Raw genomic sequence first — 21,507 nt, forward strand, 5'->3', positions numbered from 1 at the left:
ATGGCAGTTTTAGAGAGCGCTTATATTAAAAAAGACTCAATAACTTATTAGCAAATATATTTCAGGTTTTTTTACAAGCTAAAACCTATTTGGTAGTCTAAAAATACATCTCTATTATTAAAAATCTCACTTTTACAGCCATGTTTATGAATCGTAACAGGTTAAAACGTTATAACTGCTTAAAATTGCACAATTTCACACTCCCTTAAATGAACTACATGCCTGAAAAATAAACAGATGCACTCTTATTTTCAGACTTTCTTTTGGTAAGGACACACAAAAAGACATGCATTAATAGTTGAAGAAGGACAACTGTACAAAAGCAAAGGAAAAGTACTTAAAGGAATAAAAATCTAATGCAATTGGAACTATGCAAACACTAGAAATTTACTTTAAAATAAATGGCACTGAAAATTACATTTTCCAAAATTGAGTAAAAAAAAAAAAAAAGGATATTACTTTTATGCCCAATTAATGGCCACATTTTAATATGTATTTGCCAGATACTATTAGGTAATTATAATTGCATAAATAATAAAGCACATGGTGATGAAAAATCCAACAAAAAAAAAAAAGTTCTGTTATCACCTAGGACTTTACCAATTCCTTGAAGTTTTCTTGTTACACAAAATGAACCCTGAACACTCACTTTATGCTAATTAATTATGACAGATTAGAATTCAGGTTTTTAGCATATTATACGTTGCATTCATGAAACATATATGTATATAAATCATATTTACAGCAATGAATACCTGCTGTCACTATTCCTTCCAAAAGTTAACCTCCTCTGCATCTTGCTTTAGCATCTCCACTGGATGAACTCCACTATGTTTGAATTCATACAAATGCAAAAGCGAATGGACAACGCATTCACGTTCAAGAAATGAAGTTACCTTTAGAACAGCATTTGATTAATAGAGTGGATGTAGTCCACAAATGTTTTTGCTTTGGTTGTTGTTTTTTAATTTAGTAAGTCACGTATATAGGTTAATTAATTATTTATTTTGGTTAAAAAACTGCAATAATCTGACTGGAAATATTTAAAGGTTAGTTTAAGTTTCCATTTACTAAAACAATTTTAGGTACTTTAGGTAAGAATCAAAATCAAATTTATGTAAACTTGTGTTTACTGACAGTGATCAAGACAGCCACTGAGTGATTTTCTATAATCAGCTATGCAATCAGTTTGTTAATTCTAGTATTGTTTGCTCCCATTCACCATTTTGTGCATGAAGGCAAATATGACACTGTAAGTCATACATCTTAAATGCAGGAGCCTCACAAGAAACACAAAACTGAACAGGCTCAGATGAAGAAAAGCTTTCCCTTTTGAACTTCTGTACAACTGTCTCTCTATGGCTATAATACATACATAGGAAGCAAAGGCAGACAGAGGATGCACAACAGATGTTGACTAGTGCAAAATGGAGCATTTCCATGGAAAAGAGAAGGGTGGGGTTTTTTTATTTTATTTTAATCTATTCCTATTTGACGCTATATACATTTATCCGTTCAAGTCTGTCTCCTGCTAATTAATGACGAAATGCTCTCTCTTGTGACACAGATTATCATAAATAAACAGGAAAAATAGGTACATACACTATAAAGAAGCAACTAATTACAGTAGAGTCAAGACACTGTCAAGGTAAAAATAAAAAGAGATTGAAAGCCTTCGTAAACAACAAATAGAGGCATGTCAAGGGACTTAATTTCAACACAGCTGTCACAAAACGTGGTTATAAGACAGTTTTGTTTAGCATGGTAAGTTGTTCAGTAAATGTGTTACAGTTCCATATGCTGCAGAACACAGCCATCACCTGGACTTAATCTCTCAGTGAACCCTATATTCAAAATAATGTCTATAATTTGCTAAGACTGCACATAAGAGGATTCTGCTTTTTTCACACATTGAAAAAGCCCCCAAACAAGTCCATAACTCACAAAACACAAAACGAAACATTTATTCTAAATATTATTTATATTTGTAAAAAGTTCTTACTGTTATTTGACTCAGCCCAGCCAATCTCATTGTTAGAGTTGGAGACATAAAGTATTTAAATGCAAGATCAAGACTTTCTTTATCAAAACACAAGGCTGTATCCAACGGTTCTTTAACTGTGCTCCACATTAAATCTGCCATGTTCCGGGCTGCACTCTGTCGCAACTCCTGGTCTGACAATTTACATAAATACCTAGAATAAATTACAAATGGAAGAAAAAAAAAGGTATGATTCAAACTAGAACATTCCTGGAACACCATCTTGATTATAGCAAATATATATTTCTGACAGCTTTAAGAGTACTAAGCCTTAAAATACCATGATCAAAAGTTGGCAACAATGAAAAAAAATCCCATGGAAAACCAGAATTATATAGAATATCTTAGAAAGTATTAAAATCCTCATTTTAAACCTCTACAGACCTCTTTCATCCCACAAAATAACAGGAAACCCATGGAATTCTTTGGAAATGTAGGCTGGAAGCCTAAAACTCATATTTATTTCACGGGAAGGTGTATTCCCCAAGTAGTTGCATCATCTCTATTTACTTTCTTTAAAACTGAAATGTCACAGTATGTTTAACATATTAATAAAAGTTTAAAACTGTATTTCTAGAAAGTATCGATGGATCAGAACCAGAATGCTTGGACAGTGAGAATCCTTTGAAGATTATTATAGCCCTGTTTGTGGCCTAAGCCACAGAACAGGAAAAAAAAAAAATAATTGTGCAATCATGTTCTGATATAATTAGAGTAAATGAGGTACATGCACATTTTTTTCTGCCATAACCACATGCCATCTGTGCTTGTACACCAGTACTCCCTGTGCCACAGTCCTGCTTTCGCAACAGGTTAGTAGTATAGGAACACATGCTGAAGTTGTGTCTTCTACTGACAATAATTACAATCTTTAAGGACGCATGTGAAGCATCACCAATGATCCTCTAAATCTTATAAAGAAACAAAAAATGCTGAAGAATTTTAAACTGCTAAGTTCTTCCAACTACAGACATCTTTGATAAGAAATCATCTAACCAGGCACAATGAATCCAAATACAGGTATTCTCTGCAAAGGTGAGGCAGAAGAAATAATAATTTATAAGAACTAACTTACAGAAGCTAGGGCAACCTCAGTCTTACCTGAGCAATCACAAGATTAAGACACACCAAGAAAAACTATACTGAAATGTTTGTAAAGTTCACATATGAAACACTGACACAGCTGAGAATTTCTTCTAAACTGAGCACATAATAGAAAAAACATTTAGAAACAAGCTTTCCTAAGCTTATTTTGAAGCAGTTAAAGTAAGTACATCCAAGGCTAGCATAATTAATTTTTTCTGCTGTACTTCAGCATTTTGAAGTATCAGCTACATCCAAACTAGATTTAACTACATGAAAATGTGTTAAAAATCCATTTGTTTAACAGCCTAAGCCTGGATTTATCTTTGCAGACTGGCCAAATAGATGCATGAATATTTTAAAAAACACAAGAGATAGATATTAAACTTCACTTAACTAGATTTATGCACCATTCCTTTGCATTTACATCATATAAACATCAGTATTTTTGTTAAAGCAAAAATACAGGCTCTGATTTTTATTTAGATTGAGGCCCTATTTAACAGCTCTTGTGTAGAGACCTTAAAATAAACACACTTAAATGATACTTAACATTGTCAAACATCGAAAAGTGACTTCAGTGGAAATAATCATAGAGACAGTAGAACTAAGATAAAAATCAGATAAGTAACATTAGGACAAAAGAAGGATCATTCAGGGCCAAGGCAACCAGATCCTTCACTGTTTGCTTCTAATTGTGAAATCTGCCTTCTCATATTGAACACTGGAAATCAAATCATGGCAAGAAAGTAATCCTTCTGTGCTTTAATTTCTAAACAAAAGAAAAAAGCAGCAATGAGAAAGAAACACTCATTTTAAAGAGTTCAGGAGCAAACCAGACACAGTGACCTATCTTTAACCTACAGACAAGTGAGGAGAGTTACACTCTGATAAAAAAATGCATTGGTCCCTAGTACAAATCATAATAATCTCAATATAACCATCTGCAACCTCAGAGCAGTTTTCATCTCCCCATTTTTTATATGCAAACTATAATAAGCTCCAGTTCCCAAAGCGTTTCAATGTTCATAATGCACATCAAGTTACACTGAATTGTTTCATGAAGGATTTTTTAGTATCTCAAAGATATTAAAATAAGTTACGTTAATTTTCTCATTCTACATAGGACAAATAAAGAGTGCTTGTATGCAACAGGCAGGTGAGAATGGATACAGATCTATACACATGGAATGGGGGGTGCTTTTGTGGCTTCTCTAGATTTCTGTAAAAGGACTTTGAACTGAAATCTTCACACTAGCAAGTCTGATGAAGCAACTATGCTAACCTAATAAATATAACCTTTTATTTATTTTAAAGAAAAAAACATCAGTTTAAAACTTTCATTCCTAAAATTTAACCAACAACAACAACATTTTTAAGGGTCTTTCAGTGCATTCACTGCATTTAGTCCAAGATTGAACCAGATCTGTGCCACGTTTTCTGTGTTATAATATCATTAGGAGACAGTGTTTTAAAAATCCCTTTTTTTAATAACTGAAATTGCAGTGTAGGTGCATTTTCATAGCTACAGAAGTACTTCAGCAGTATAATGTTTTGTCAAGGCCCTTGAGAAAGCTACAAAGAGCACTTTTTGCTTGTTAATCTGTATCCTAAGTAAACATTTTTTAATGTCCCTGGGTTATTCTAAGCAAGCACAATATGAACATAGAAGCCAGCATACTTGTCCTTACTGCCTTAGTGGTACTACACTTGTCAAAAATCAATTATGATCATACCTTTATTCCTAATGTTAAAACTATAGAAACTTGCAGAGTAGGCCAAGCCTCATTTTTATTGTGAAAAGATACAGTGGCCTAAGCCTGTCTGTATCAGTAAACTGGGTCCATTTTAAGCTTGTACCAGTAGTACGTTGCTAGTAACAAGAAAACTTAAAACTAGCACTGGCAATTAACACACATATGCTTTACACTGGCTAATTGTAAATTTGCTGTATTACCTTACCTAAGAACAGTGATCCTGGAGCAAGACAAAAGGTCTATCTAACCCAAAATTGCCAACCTAAAAGCAGATGAAAAACTTATCCCATATACAAAAAAAGGATTAATCTATCTACTACTGTGAATTAATTTCTCTCTTTCCATTTACACTTTTGGCTTTCTCATGCCAGTAGTTTCGTAATTACATTCACATGAAAACAATTTCCTCTAATTTCTCCAAAGTCTGCAACCTGACAATCATATTGCATGTTCTGCATTTCCTGTTTCTGAAAAACTTCAAATTATCATTCCCTATTAATTGTCTTCATGTCACTCATACAATAGCCATCTCCCTGTATAAAAAAAATCCTAGACTATGTCTCTCCTCCTATCAATGTAATTTTTTAGCTCCTACCTTCTTCATCACCCGTCCTGTCAACTAGGTGGTTATATCATTATCTTCAAGATGGAATGATCAGAAAGAACTGTACATAGAATATAAATGTGAATATGTGACTGATTCATATAATGGCTTAATAATATCTTCCATTCTGTCCTTCCTTATTTTTTTAATTCCTACATTTTTGTCCTTTTGATTCTGATGAACATTAAGTCTTAGAGGAATATATGAATGATACTTCAGGATCTGTATAACCTAGTAAATCTGTCATTTTTGCCTAAATAAGACTTTTGGAAAGAAACATACTTCTTTTTATACATATTGGAATAGGTTGCCCAGGCAGGTTGTTGACGTCCCATCCCTGGAGGTTTTTAAGGCCAGATTAGATGAGGTTTTGTGCAACCTGGTCTAGTGGCAGGGTTCCCTGCTCATGGCAGAGGGGTTGGAACTTGATGATCTTTAAGAACCCTACCAACCTTAATGATTCTATGATAGTCTATATATGTATAAGACCTGTCCTGCCAGCCTGGCATATTTAGAATAATCAGTAAATATATACTTAAGCAACACATACACAGTCATTAAAAAAAAATAAAACATCATTTTGTCTACTGAAACTATTTAAATTTTCTTTATTTGGGGACAGAGAGAATTCAGTTTTAAACATGCAGTTCCATGTTAATGTAACACTTATCGCATCTTATGCTTCAGGACTTCAGTTACTCAGCTGTGAAATAATCTTTTTTCCTTAATATGATTCTTTTGGACCACAGCTGCAAAAGGGGTATCATGCAGAATGAGTCAGGACTCCTCAGTGATACGAAGAATTCACTTAAGTTCCTGGCTATTGTCTCCTGACTTGACTATTCTTTGTATTTACAGCATAAATTTTCATATTTTTGGAGGAGTTAAATATTTTTTTTGCAATTGAAAACTCCAAGGCTTATTTATTGTAAGAGCTTTTAATGACATTTAGTAGTAAGGAGTGGTCTCAGGCACTCCCAAAAAAACCAAATTCTTAAGAAAATAATTTTAAAGTAGAAGACTAATTTGAATTCTTTCAGCTGCATTCTCTCTCACTGTTTTCCACAGAAAGCACTGTGGATCAACCAATTCTGCTTGGAGCTTCCACTGCCTCTGCATATACCAGTGCTGTGCCTGTGCCCTGTGCTGAGACTACTTGGCTACACAGGAACAACTTCCCCTTGCAATTTCCTCTCCATGTGCCTGAGCACAGAATGTTCTGTTTCTTCCTAACCTCGTTTGTAAAAAGTCCTCGAAGATCTGTCTTGAGGCAGGAGAGAGGAAAAAGGGAGAAGAAAGGGTTAGAACTAATTATTATATTGGTCAGCACTAATGCTACACACAGCCCTCAGATTTTACCACAGGAACATTTAGTAGGTGATACCAACTGTGATGTCAAAAGAAAGGAGAATTTTAAGGTATTTTCCTTTATATTATTGAAAGTTTTTTGGTGGTTTATAGAGACACTTAGAATATCAGACATACAACCTTATCTCTTACTTCTCATAAAGCTGATCTTCACTTCTAGTCTTTTTCTCGCTGAAGGGCAGAACTATCCATGACACTTTCAATCAACAATCCTTCCACTGAAAAAAACATCATCTTCAAAATACCGCTGTTTATAGCTACTGCTTTTCAATATTGCATTCAATATCTGAAGCCTCGTAGATGACATCTCATCTCTGATCTTGAGGTGAAATGCAGCTGGAACCATGTCTTTTACAAAGAGACCATCAACAACTTGCCCTCATTTATAACTGCAATAAGCTGTGACTCATCTTCTTGAGTAACTTTGTCATTAAGTCACTTCTTTTTTTCCATGATAATATTGCAATTTGATATGCAGAATTCTACGGTATCAAGATTAATAAAAGCTTCTCTCTGAAGAGGCCAAAACTACTTTGCATCCTTATTGAAAGGTGCTATTTTTAATTAATGTTATTTCTTTCCTAAACTGCTTTAAAACATAGGCCCTTCAGAGGCAAGATATGAATGCCAGTGCTCCACTCCCCAGGCAGAAAATAACATTAGTCTTTTTTTTAATAGCAGCAATAATGACAGGACTGTATCCATGATCTTTGCAAATTTCAGCAGTGATCTCCTCTACAAATACACACTTTGCTATTCATTTCATCCACTCCTAGAAGAAATAACCCCAGAACAGGAACCTAAAGGCTAACTTCATCTGATAGAAGATGCTGCTGAGATGCCCGTCTGGTGGTCTCTCTTTCTGCTTATGCTGCTCAGCACTCCAGGCAGTTCTTGCAAGGACTCTACAGGAGAAGCAATTTGGACTAACAGTCAATTACAGCCCCAGGGGTTCTAATTAACAAGCAGCTGAATATGAGCCAGCAGTGTGCCCAGGTGGCTGAGAAAGCCAATGGCATCCTGGCTTGTATTAGAAACCAGCAGAAGTAGAGAGGTGATTGTCCCCCTGTGATTGTCCCTGGAGTGTTGCATCCAGTTTTGGGAACCTCAATTCAAGAGAGATATCAAGGTGCTGGAGTGAGTACAGAGGAGGGCAACAAAGCTGGTGAAGGGCCTAGAGAATAAATCTTACGAAGAACACTTGAAGGAGCTGGGAATGTTTAGTTTGAGGAAGAGGAGGCTGAGGGGAGACCTCATCAGTCTCTACAACTACCTGAAAGGTCATTGTAGAGAGGTTGGTGCTGGTCTCTTTTCACAGAGAATTAGCGGCAGAACAAGAGGGAATGGCTTCAAGCTGCAACAGGGGAGGTTTAGACTGGACAGTAGGAAAATTTATTTCATGGAAAGAGTGGTTAGACACTGGAATAGGCTGCCCAGGGAGGTGGTGAAGTCACCATCCCTGGATGTGTTTAAGGGTCGTTTGGATGTGGTGTGGGTGGATATGGTTTAGAGGAGAACTTTGCAGAGTAGGGATGATGGTTGGACTCAGTGATCCTACGGGTCTTTTCCAACTTGAATAGTTCTATGATTCTATAAGAGCTCATTCTAGACTAAAATCCTTTCCAAGTCCTTTTTTCCTTTGCATACATGCAGAAAACTATTACAGGATTTGTTTCAGGGTTGCTGTGCTGCTGTGTGCTGGATTATGTTCGCCTTTTTTTTTTTTTTTCACTGAAGTAAAAAGCAGATGGAGATCTAGAGACCCAAGCTGCTAAGACAGGATCTGTAAGCTTCACAAACATATGGAGTGAGTTGCATATATCAAGGAAGTTGTATTTTACTGAAGGCAACTATGTTAACTTGTGTCCCATGTAAAGCTACAGCACTGGAGACTATTTTTGTTATATGGCCTCCAAGCTTCAATGTCCCACTCCTTAAGGGCATCTGCACAAAGCTTGGAATTTCATAATGTTGAGAAATCCTAGATCTCCCATAAGGATTCAGTTATGAAAACTGGAAGAACATGCCCTTTCTTCTCTAAACTGCTAGTGTTTTACATAGACATATGCTGTATCAGTATCACCATTCTGACTGACATCAGTGTATTGTAAATTGTATGAACAGACATCAAGGGCATTATTTATGGCAAGAAGCTGCTGACAAATCACATTTTAAATCAGATGCAAATATACCATGGGTAAAGAAGAAGAGATTAGGAGAACATAGGGAAAAAAAAAAATCTTCTATTCATTCCAGTGACCGTAATTACACCTACAGCTATAATATAGAAAATGCTTTAAGAATTACAAAATGACAAGCAAGTGAGGATTAATACCAAAGACTACAGGCTGTGTCATTCTGTCTCACTGAAGTTCCTTCTTATCAGCCTAACTGTTAATCCTTCAATGCTCTTTTTAATTTCCATACATTGCAATAAGATAGGTAAGGCTCATTAACCAAATTCCCAGGTACAAAATCAACCATTAATGGAACAAGAACTTGAAGATCCTCTGCCTGTCCTTCTTAGACTCCTTCATTATTAATAATTACCTTTAGAAGATTTCAGAGACAACACACCAGCATTAAAGGAGTGCATAGAGTGATAAAATTTAAAAAAACATGAGAAAATACTTCTTTCTGCTGATATCATTTTGGTAGAGACCATGGTATACTGCATGACAGATTGACACCCAAGCCAGTATTTAAATTTCTACAAGTCAAAATTCTTTACAATTACAGCCAGAATATGTTGTGTGAAACATACTTCTGAGCTTCATTGTTCTGTGCACTTTTTTGTTGCCAATGTAATAATATTTGTTAAGAGTGTGATTTTACATTGGTATAGTTAAAACAATATAATTAGTAAAGGCACATTTATTACTATCAGGGAAGTAATCTATGACCAGTATAAGCACATTTCTAATGTTAACAGTTACACGAAGTCCAAAGCCTTGGGGAAGCTGTGAGCCCATTGCAAGAGCAGTGGCCTTTTAGGATGTCTGCACCAGAGAAGTTTAAAGTTGTGTCACAGGAAAGTGAATTAGCTGTGACCACACCCCTCCACCTCCAGGCAGATACACATCCACAAGATAATTTAATTAGCAGCTCATTGCATTTTTCTTATTGTCCTGAGAAAGCCAATGAATTGCTTGTATAATTAAATAACTTTATAAGTACTTTAATTTTAAAGTGTTTTTCATGATAGGCAGCTTGATATAAAGAAAATCTTTGGGACTGGATATATTTAGACACCTAAAAGTGCGAGCAGACTTTTGATCACACTTCAGTTCCTGCCAGCTGGAAATACAGAACATCAAAATGTGAAGCAGTGTTAAAACGCAGTGAAACTCAGTATATGAAATCTCAATGACTACATATTGCTCCTCTACTTTCATTGTCTCATTGCAAATTTAACGCAAAGTTTGATGAAGATATTGCATTAAGTGAAACTGTATTACAACTGAACCTGACAGGACACGTCAGAATAGGGCTGGATGTCACATTGAATATGCTGTTAACGAGATTGATCTGACTGATACTGAAATCAGATAAACTAAGGAGCTGCCCAAACTAACTCTAAACGTTACCTTCATTCTCCTTGTTGAAAAGATAAAGTCAGAGCAACAACCTGAACAATGAAAAATGAATCAGCTGAAATTATAAAAAGGTGCTGTCAAAAAGTCCCATAAGCAAAATTCTTAAATTAAAAATTTACCTGATAACGTAAGTCCTAAAGGGTATAATATGCTGCATGACAGCAGGGATGTGTAGCCATATTCTGATCTATAATGCAAAAACATAAATAGATAAACATTTTATTAATGATATTTAATAAGAATGGTAAAAAACGAAATATTGCTGGTACATTTTCAAATGCAACCCCCACTTTAAAAAAAGGCTTTGTTGTTTTTCATTTAACTTCAGTTCTTTCAAGCTCTAAATTTTCTAATTTTCAAAGCTGTTATCTGAGGAATGTTTCTGTGACTTATAAACAGGAATTGCACATTTTCTTCTAGTCAATTGGAAAATATAAACTTTGTACAAATACTATCATACTGTTCATATGTCTCATTTCTGAATTTTCTGTAGATTCTTCAGTAGGAATAATTGTTACTCAGCCTAGTGTGTTTTTTTTTCCTTTTCCTGTTAAAGTATACATGAAAATTATTGCATTCTTTCTGTTCCTTGCAAATCTCTCCTAAATCAAGTAAAATTACTTTATTTGTGTTGATGTTTTGCTTCTTAGGGCTTACATATCCTCTAAAATAAAATCAGGTTTCATAAGCAGTGATTAAACACAGGGGTTTTTTTAATACCATATTTGCATTCCCATATTTACCATTCTGCCTTTACCACCTTTGCAAAACTGTATGCAGGAAGAAAATGTATTAAGAAAGAAAATGCATGGAGAGAAAAAAATCCCTGAAACAACTATTTAACACCACTGTGAGGAAGAAGACTAACCAAACTACTTACACAGGCAAAGTGAGAAATTCCATCTGCATTTCAAAAAGGAATGCTGAGCCTGTTAAACCTGTTACAGAAAGACAACTACCTGCCAGGTAAGAACTAGCTTAGATGAAAACACTAGCAGCTGCTACTACTACTCACATAATTTTAATTATGTGCACACACAAATCTTGTGAATAGCTAACACCATCAGTCACTCAAAGCTGTCATGTTAAGTCATATCTCCATGTTTGTTCTTAAAAGAATGTTTAGTCTTTGCAATTGATGCAATAAATTTTGGCTAAGGACTAAATTCTCATCAGGATTTTGGAAAATTCTGTATGCAGAAAATGCAAATTCTCCTTGCCAGGACAGAAAACATTAGGTTGTAGTAAAACTGCATCACCAGCATTTAATTTAAACATTTTTTGAATTAGCCAAATAATGTTATGAGTCAGTTCTGAAGAAAATATTTTCAGGCTTTTTACAATGCAACTAACCCTATGTAGTAACAATACTAACCTACTTTGCAAGACAAACCAGCCAAATCTTCACATGGAAAAAAAACAAAACAAAAAAACATTTGGAATAAGCTTCTGATCCTATTAGCAGACTCAAGACAAAAATACTAACATCCCAAAGACAGAAACTGTAACTAGAAGATGCTTGTTGTAGAAATAACATCTTGACAAGGACTTGCAAGAATGACAAAGATACAAATGTGTCTGATATATTTGACTGTTAACACCATGTGATCTTCTTCATAAGCAAGTATGAAACACAAAAGCAAATATATTTAGTTGTGAAATAGTAGGAAACATTTTTTTAATTCTGTTTGTGCAGCTTTCATTGTTCATCATTTTCACTCTGTATTAATTCAAGTTTCTAAAGCCATTTCATTCATCTCTATACCTCCATAACATACAACCTTCATCCTCAGAATTTAATTAATGGATAATTTCACATTATAAAAATGAAAATGTAATCTGTATCATTAATTAAATTATACTGAACTATTTATATAAAATTACACAAAATAACATCTATTAAATTACATTAAAAATCCACAACTTTCTTATTACCTTTTTTTGCTTCCATTTGCTTTTAAGATAAAGTACTTACTCCATCTGTTTTGTTCTCAAGCTTCAGAGGTTTTTTGTTGGGTTTTCTGGTGGGTGTGTTTTTTATTATTTGCTCTTTATCATAAGTAATTAATTTCTAAAAGGCAGTGTGTCTCTCAACAGTTTTTACTTCTGACAAGTTTTTAAGTTTCATACAGTAAGAATAAACCAACACGGTGGATACCATCAGCATTATTTCAATTAATTAATCTCCACTGAGAGGGCAGTTATTCCTCCACAACATCTACAAAACTGACATGGTGTAGAAAGAAGTAATGACATGATTTTGCAGAGAAGTTTAAACCCTCCACAGAACAAGCTGTACGTCATGGACCTCTCTGCATCCGTTAGCTTTTTAAGGAGACAGACACAACATCAGGTAGTTAAAACTGAGCAAGCATGAAGGAATATGACATTTGGGAAGGAAGGAGAAACCAAGTACCTAACTAAAAAAGACATGAAAAAATATTGTAAGGAGGGTCAGTCCTACCACAATACAAGTTACTAAGGAAGTATCTTGCAGAGCCACGAGCTGGAGAAAAAACAAGAGTGCTAACTAGCCAACTCCCTGTATGAAGTAAATTGCATTTTATTACATTTGTTGGCTTAATTATAAGAAACATAAGCTTGTCTGAGAAAGACATTTACTCAAAGGAGATTTGCTGGAGAAAAAAATGCAAATAAACATATTTTCAATAATTTTAATGTCCTCTATAAAAAAGATACAGGAATCACCAGTAATCACAAACAAGCAGCTCAGTTCCCCATAGATTTTGCTAGTCTGTGGTAACGGGTCTTCACTTAAATGCACCTGTAGAGTGCACTTAATGAGATATTCACCTTCCTTTGAGGAAGAACCTGATCAAATGCTTTCTGCATTATAATGCAGCTTCATCTACTAAAAGCTGAATGTTACTGGTTGTTAGCAAACAATTCCTTTGACTTCAGTTTACTACTTCCAGATTCACCTATTCTATTTCCTGGAGCCTACTATTAAGCCAAACTTTTTATGAGAAATTGATTGGTTCCCCCACACTACAATCTTTCTGAAAATATTTTTGAAGCATTTAAGGTAGTAGCTAAACAACTCATCCATCTCATAGGCTTTAAAAATAAATTCCAGCATTGGTATTTCTAGAAGTCTTTACAATAATGGCTACTTAACTGTCATTCTCAAAAGCTGGGAGGACTGTGAACAGGTATTTAAGAGTTACTATAACTTTACACATGGTGAACCGGCTAACAGTTGACATAGCAGAGCTGTTCACTGAGCTATTCTCAACAGGGTCATTCACAAATCTCACATTATCTATAAATCCCATGAGCTCCAATCACTGGGATAAAACTAAGTCAAATTAGCAGAGTTCTTACTGAGATCACCAATATTTTGTTCACAAAACATAGCTTAATGACTGCTTCTTTTTGTTTTATTGGAGTTCGGTGTATCGTTTCACAATCTGAAATGTTTACTAAACTATTTTTATTTACCTAAGTTAATTGAATAAAGTACATTACACATAAAACATATCTTATACTTTCTGTAGTGAATTGACAGATAAAAGCTAAAGATTAAAAAAACAAACAAAACAAAAAAAAAAAAACAAAAACAAAACTCCAACATTTTCCTCTAACTCACAGATTTGCCAGCAAATCCAGACAGAGTTCAAAAGTTGTAGTTCTAGTGTTGAGTTCTAGAGTTCTCTAGTTCTAGAGTTCTAGTTGATTGGTAAAAAATACAATGTTGAAAGAGGCTGAAGAAATAGTATTTCTACCTGTTATGATTTGGGTTGAATTTCAGTTTTATCTGGCAGGTTTAACCATCTCAAATAGCTACAAGAGACAGATAAATGTATTACCTACTAGAACAAAATACAAATGCAAAGTTGCTAAGTAATTATCTGAAAGGAGAAACTTTACGGAGAAGTATTTTGGGTTAGGGCATATCACTAAGAATAAAGAAAATAAGCAATATATGTGGAGAAAATAAAGACTTCCAAAAAAGGAAAAAGGAGAAGGGCAGATGCAGTTTACAAACATGCACTGGTATGGGACATCTAAGAAACAGGATCTGCAGTCAGAGTTGCTTGTCGAAAAAAATGCTGGTGTGACAGGGAGCTGCCACTCATAGTTCAGAGCAGTTTTGCCCATTTTTATTAAAAAAAATAATATTTGGTTTTATGACCGAAATTTACTTCTAAACTAGAATAACCTACAAGAGTATACACTTTTGGCAGATGGCTTGATGAAGACTGCAGTCTGAACTGACAACAGCTAGCAATGAAGAACCCTTATCAGATTATCACTTCCAAGCTCCTCAGATAATACAGAAGGGCCAGAAGAGAACTATCTCCACTATTTATCCTGCCACAGTCCTCTCGTGCAGGCTTACAAGAGCAGAACAGATCATGGCCTTACTCATTTGTTCTCTGACCTACAAGGTAAGAACCATTAAACTAAGAAGATGAGAAATGAGTGACACAGAACACCAGCATTACTTTATTTCAGTCATTGGTTCCCCCTATGCAAACATATCCCAATAATTACTTAGAACATCATCCTGGCTGTCAGTAACAGCAACAAGGAAGGAGGGAAGAAGCGTGGAGGGAAGGATCTGATTTTAAGTATTTAAAATTGTAATAAATGTCAAAATCATGTTAAACTCACTTCATACAAGGCATAACAAACTCGTTTTCCTTTTTGTCCATAAGTAATGTCCACAAGACAGGTCACCACTTCACTTTTTCACATTACTCTAAGTCTTTGTATGTCCTCCTTCAGAGGCTTTTTTTTTTCCTATCACAAATCTCCTTTGAATTTCCCTAAAATCAATTTGTAATTCTGCTAGTCAAAAATTACTATTATTTCAAAACGGAGAAATTATAAAGGATATGTACTCTAAAACTAAGTGAAAATAAAAGCTAGCTACCTCTGCACTGCAAATGTGTATGATGATATAAAAACACAGGAAACTGAGAAAAAACCCAAATCTATAGGCTTTTCCTTTGTGCCTCATAGGAAATAGATAAAAAGTTAATAGAGCCTGAAGAAGCTTAACACATTTCCATGACACAATTGCAGGGATAGAAACGATGGCTAACAAAGTTTTTCTAAGTATTTTCTGGAGCGGTTACAATCCTGCTATCGAGGTACAAACTTGTAAAACTCCTTGTGTGCTCACAGGAGATGTTTAGGGTTTGGATGATGAAGTGCTCAGTGGACAAGTATGTCTCTCATTTCTATCAAGAAAAATCTTCATCTTTTTCTCCCTCCCTGGTTCTACATAACTCTTCCAGACTTCAGTCCTTCTACCTTTTGTGCTTAACATTAAAGAATGTAAAAACAAGACTTACATTAGATACCACTGTGATAAATGCATGTGCTATAAGAAATGGCAGTGTCTCAGGGGTTCCGTATTCAAAACAATCCTTCATGAGGGAAAGGCCGTTTTTTCCACAGAACAGACAAACATAACGAAGCAAGTGCAATGGTACTTCTACATCCTAGAAATATAAATAAACAAATAAATAATTTTGAAGAATCAATACTAAATCTATTCAGACATACAGGAAATGTAAAAGCTACATTAGTATAACACCAACCTATACGAAGGCACAAATATGGCTATTTTAAGTTTCTAGGAAACGTGCACCTCTTTAAAAACTGACAACTTACATTCATATCACAGAACGCCCCTAATATATTGCTTTCTTGAGCAGAAATATCCTGTTTAAAAAGAAAAACAAAACAAAAATTAACTGAAGCAATAAAAATACATTTATAGTACAAAAAACAACTGACCCTTAACAAACACTACAGTCAACTAACAGAAAAACCCAAAATCCTAGTTCAGAAGACAGAAGCTCAAGGTTTGCTCCACTTCTACATTGCAGAACATATTTTTCCAGGTCATTATTTTACTATTAGGAATATATGCATAAGTATACAAACACTTAGGATAGTATCTCAGCAGTGGCTCTCAATGTCCAGATGAAGATGTCATTCTTCAATCCCTTTCTCTTTCAGATAATATTTTTTTTTCAACAGGAATACTGCAAAGGGGATAGTCTGGCACACTGGCTGCACACCAGCCTGAGAACTACAGAAAAAAACAATCTAGGTGCTTTGGAATGCGATTTCTGCATGAAGATGAGACATATATCCAAATATCTGGATTTAGATGAAATGTAGGATATTCTAAAACCCTACATTTAATGATTTAAGGGGCTAAACTGTCAAATTATTCACTCCCATCAGAATATTAAAATTGTGTAACTTCAATTACTACAGGCACATGGTGTGATTCTAGGGCTGCCTTACATAGGGACATAGGAGTTGGACTCTATGATCCTGATGGGCCCCTTTCAACTCAGTGTATTACATGATTCTTTTACATATAAGCGAACACATCATATAAAATGACATCTAATACTCTTTACAGGATTATCCTAACTAAAGAGGAGGAAGGAATTGTATCACCCTATCAATCTGTTAGCTATTTGCTGCAAAAAGAAATCTGTTTTCACTAAACTGAAAGGGGGCTGGAAAAATAGCTTTTCTTTTTAATGCTCAAAACACCCACTTATTCGGCAATTTTCTGTATTAGGGTTGTTACACATTTTGTGTATATTGCATATGGCTGGGGGCAAATGGGCACTGAAGAGATCATAAAACCTGACTGTAAAACTACATCAATGCCATCAATGCTTGCAGGTAGTTACAGCACACATTCTTCTCCTTCCTATCTCTTCATGCCCAACACTCAGTTCTCATATTCACAAATCAAATGTAAGTTTAACATAAAGTTAAGTTTTTAAATTAAGCTTCCTGAATATATTTGAAATATCTGTGTAGGAGTAAGCTTCTCAAAACTGTACCAGAGGATGCTGGAGGCAAGCAATTTTTGATGGATTAAGTGTGATACAAACATTTTGAATTATTCAATATGCTCGTATTATATCTAAACGTTTATTTTATTTTTTCTTCTGCTGAATTCTTAAGTCATGCCCAAACTCGTGATACTCTAGCAGTTATTTTTAAAACAGCTTTATAGCCAGTAGGTGGTATGTTTTCAAGCAGCAAGAAAAGGTGCTGAGTGCTCTGCTCATGAAAACTACAGAAACAGCATGAGAAATTGCTTTTCTTAAAGAGAGACTTCTGGTCAAGCAAACAGCAGTTCGTAGAATACAGATATCAAAAACTCATGGAAGTCTGCAGTACAAGGTCTGCAAAGCTTATTAAAGGTGTTGTAGTTGAGAAACTGAGTCTGGAAATGTGAATTTTGTTTTTGAAAATGTGAAATTTCTTAAGATCAATTTTATACAGAAATAAGATAAGTCCTCATGGGAATGTAATAGAACATTAAAAAATACATCACGTCAGATAAAATGTACTAGATGAGGTCTAACACAGACACAATCTTGGAGGACAGTTCACTAGGAGTATCTTCCAAGAAAAAAATCAGTTGAAAAAGAGAACTATAGATAGCAAGATTTCAAAGAATCAGGGATTACAGACACCTAAACAACTGATTTTTTTTCTTCTTTCATTGCATCCTCTGTCAAGAACTGCTATATGGTTGGGTAACTCCCTTCAGATTAATTGTTCATTTAGACAGTACAAAGTTCAGGAGTGCACTTGACATGGTTGCTTCTTTTTCTAGAGGATTTTAAGAGTCTCCTAGATTCCCCCCCCCGCCCCTCTCTGAAGTGTCGATTCTAGGTACTACACTTGCTGCACAGAGTAAGTATGAAAAGAATAAGGCATACAGTCTTAAGCTATCCTGTCTGCATGATCTCTTCAAAGACATCCCACATGTGAAAAAAAAATTCCAAAGTGTGAACATTTCTAAAACAAAACAAAAAACAAACCCAAACCATTTTATAAAAATATTTTGAATTAATTTTGTTTAGGATGAAAAATAAGACACAAAGGCACTCTCTGGACACCAAAAATACTGGTAGGTTTCAACCAAAGCAAACAGTGTGTTTCCAGATGTTACATTTACAGACTTCCCCCCCCCCCCCCAATATTTATGTCCAGAAGTGGGTTGACCTCTGACTGCAATTAATCATGCTATTATTGGAAATCCAAACTTAGCAGTAAGACATTTTTCATTAGGCTTCTCATTTGTTTAAGAAAAGTTGAGACAAATATTCTGTCAATATAGACTCATTCATTCTATACAGGTCAAGAATATATATTTGTCAATATGCTTGATTTACTCGCACATGATGTTACTTTACTGTCCTAGTATATAGCATATTTCTGTGACATGTCTGCCCTCTGCAAGGCCACTTGTTCGAGGCAGCTTCTGCTGTGAAGAGTACACTTCTGGTTACCAATCATGCTTCCTTGGTCTTCACTTTCTCATTTCAGAAATGTTGTAGCCCATGTCATCTACGAGAGAATCTGCAGAATTCATATACAGGCTGATACTCTCTTGACTACCAACAAATCTTGCTTTACTGTTAATTTTCATCCAACTTAGTGAACTCCTAAACTAGGGAAAACCTCCTATTTCCACATTAACTATTTTCTTCTCCACTAGATGGTCAAGTGTAAAATGGCTTTGGCCAGGCACCTGATAAGAGGATTAGAGTTCAAGACTTGTGTGCAGTCTGCTGTCATTAAGAACAAAGATCTCAGAGGTGTACGCAGAGCAAAGACTACCAGTAATATTGGCTGCTTATCTTTACCAGAAAGTACTGGGTGAAAGCCTGACATTGGAAATTTTTAAATGACTGCCTAATTGGTCATTTCTAGGCAAAGCAAAATCTTATTGGACATGACGACTCAATGAATGTGTAAATTCATGTCAAGAATCTGGAAAAAGGAATTTCTGAAGTCAGTGAGAGTGGAGACTGGAGTCTGTTTTGCATCAGAAAATTTCCCTTTCTCAAGGGCAAAATAAATGCTTGGAGGGTGAGGGAGAACTACACCAGCTTCTCCCAACAAACTGTTGGCAAATTTGGTCTGTTCAAGAATCTGTTTAGCTTACAAGTATAGACAACACACTTAAACAGGGAATTTTATTTTATGATCTCCCTGAAGACGGAGATCAAGCCTGATTGCAAACAGAAGTGCTCCCATTACTGAGACTAATAACTTGTCTCAATTCCACTAGGATGTGCTCTAGACTGAAATCCAAAATCACATCCTAAACCTCAGTTAATGAGGTGGCAGAAGAGGCACGAGAAAGTTTTGACATTAAAATAGCTAACGCTGCATTAGAATAACAAGACCCTAGAGCTTCCTACATAGAGAAAAATCTCAGTTTGCAAGAAGAATATTGCTGATGCTGGGACCTTTTTAATGTAAACAAAAAAATCTCCCCTCAAAAAAGAAAAAGGTACACAAGAAATATGGCAGGCTAGCATACCTCTGTAATCCATACCTGGAAACACAAAAAGTCTAGCAGAAAAGTAAATTTTTCCCCTCACTTGTCTGTAACTCAGTAAAGTGGTTTTCATATTCAGCTTTAAGTTATGGTTTTAGGATAATTAATGTATTCAATAATTCAAATTATCAACAAACCACATGTTTGTCAGTACATCTAGAGTGATACCCAGTCACAGTACAGCAATCTACAGCATATTTGTGTCCAAATCACTTTATGGCTGCAAATCAAGTGAAAAAGAAATCCCACCAAGCACTTGAGATTCTTCTTTTTAGCATTTGAAAGTGAAATTGAAAGAGAAAAAAAAAAATACATGAACTTGTCAGTTAAAAGAAGCAAGTGTGCTTATACATACAAAAGCTGTTCCAGAATTGTTCATTGCATATTCCTGTGAAGCTAATTTCAGCAGGCATCCCACAGGACTACAAAAGATAAATCACTTAAGTAGTCATTGATTTATTGTTTTTAATTGACAAGATAGATCTACACTCTTCAGTTCCTACTTGCACAGGCTGAACTACAGATTTATTTATGTGTGGTGAAAGTTTAAAGGCAGACCAAAATGAATTGTGAGAAACCTGAAATCCACAAATCCTAACTTTCCCTCATTTTTCTACATAAACATATTTGTGAAACAAATTCTGTTAACTTATGCTCATACCTTTAGGAATAAGACAGGGAACCAAAATCCAGCGCACCCAAAAAACCAGCTATGTTATGGGGTTTAATTAGATATATTGTCAGATATGGCAGGACTGATTCAACAGGAACTGATTGTATCTTGTGATCAACCTAGCACACACAACCAAAAATTGTATATGACTTGGTATCTTCTTATTCTGGACTTAAGTGTAAAAAGCAAACTTAAATACTTAGAGCACCAACAGAACTCCCCAAACTCTCTACATTTAAAAAAGACTGGGTTAACTGTACTTTAGTTTTCCTTTTTGACTTTCTCAGAAGTTTTCTGGATAGAAGCTTTCTTCATATAGCTAAATATACATTTTATTTGCATTCAAATATTGAAAAATAACTGTTTGTTATCAGACTACCCCAAGTCCGATCAAAACCCATCCTTTTCAAGAGCCATATTGTGTCAACTAGGAAATGCTAGCAGCATCACATTTATTTCAGAAAATGTGAATTAAACCACTGCAGGACTTTTGAATATTATGCTTGGCATTTTTTTCAGAAGATGGAAAACATGAATGGCAGCAATAACAAGTATCATAGAGAAAAATCAGCACTCTAGAACAAAGATACTTGTGTAGAGCCCAGTTACTTGAGTTGATTAAACAGTTTTTCTAAAAAGTTGGTTTGGTCTTGTACAAAGTTTAATTTATGAAGCTTTGCCTCTAGAACCACAGATTGCAATGAAGAGAAATTAGTAAACTATTAATGGGTTACCTTCTGGAAGGAAAGCTTCGCTATAGTTCCCTTTTTGCCTTCCTGTTATTTAAACAGTACAATAATTCAGTGTACAGTTCCATCCAACACTTATCAATATATTACCTATAACAATTAAGCATATTTTAAAGAAAGCATAAGAGTATGTGTCATTTAAAAGTTTCTCTGAAAAGTTCTACTCAAGTCAACAGGAGAGCTGAATTTACCCATCCTGTGTGAAAGCAACTATCACCAAACACACAGTCTACTCAATAAGGATAGGTGGTACAAATAACTTTTCA

General features: G+C 35.0%; 1 protein-coding gene across 7 annotated transcripts in view; it reads right to left on the reverse strand.

Moving 5' to 3' along the window:
- The window catches only part of USP34 (ubiquitin specific peptidase 34), a 135,401-nt gene that overhangs the window by 90,883 nt on the left and 23,011 nt on the right, over positions 1-21,507 (reverse strand). For all 7 annotated transcript variants that reach the window (XM_051614582.1, XM_051614583.1, XM_051614581.1 and 4 more), the window contains 4 exons: positions 16,096-16,146; positions 15,774-15,923; positions 10,569-10,636; positions 2,003-2,195 (listed from right to left, as the gene is read on the reverse strand). In XM_051614582.1, coding sequence (XP_051470542.1) covers positions 2,003-2,195; positions 10,569-10,636; positions 15,774-15,923; positions 16,096-16,146 — 462 coding nt within the window. The remainder of the gene's footprint in view (positions 1-2,002; positions 2,196-10,568; positions 10,637-15,773; positions 15,924-16,095; positions 16,147-21,507) is intronic.

Source organism: Apus apus, chromosome 3, assembly GCF_020740795.1.
Source record: "Apus apus isolate bApuApu2 chromosome 3, bApuApu2.pri.cur, whole genome shotgun sequence".
In the NCBI taxonomy this organism is placed as follows: Eukaryota; Metazoa; Chordata; class Aves; order Apodiformes; family Apodidae; genus Apus; species Apus apus.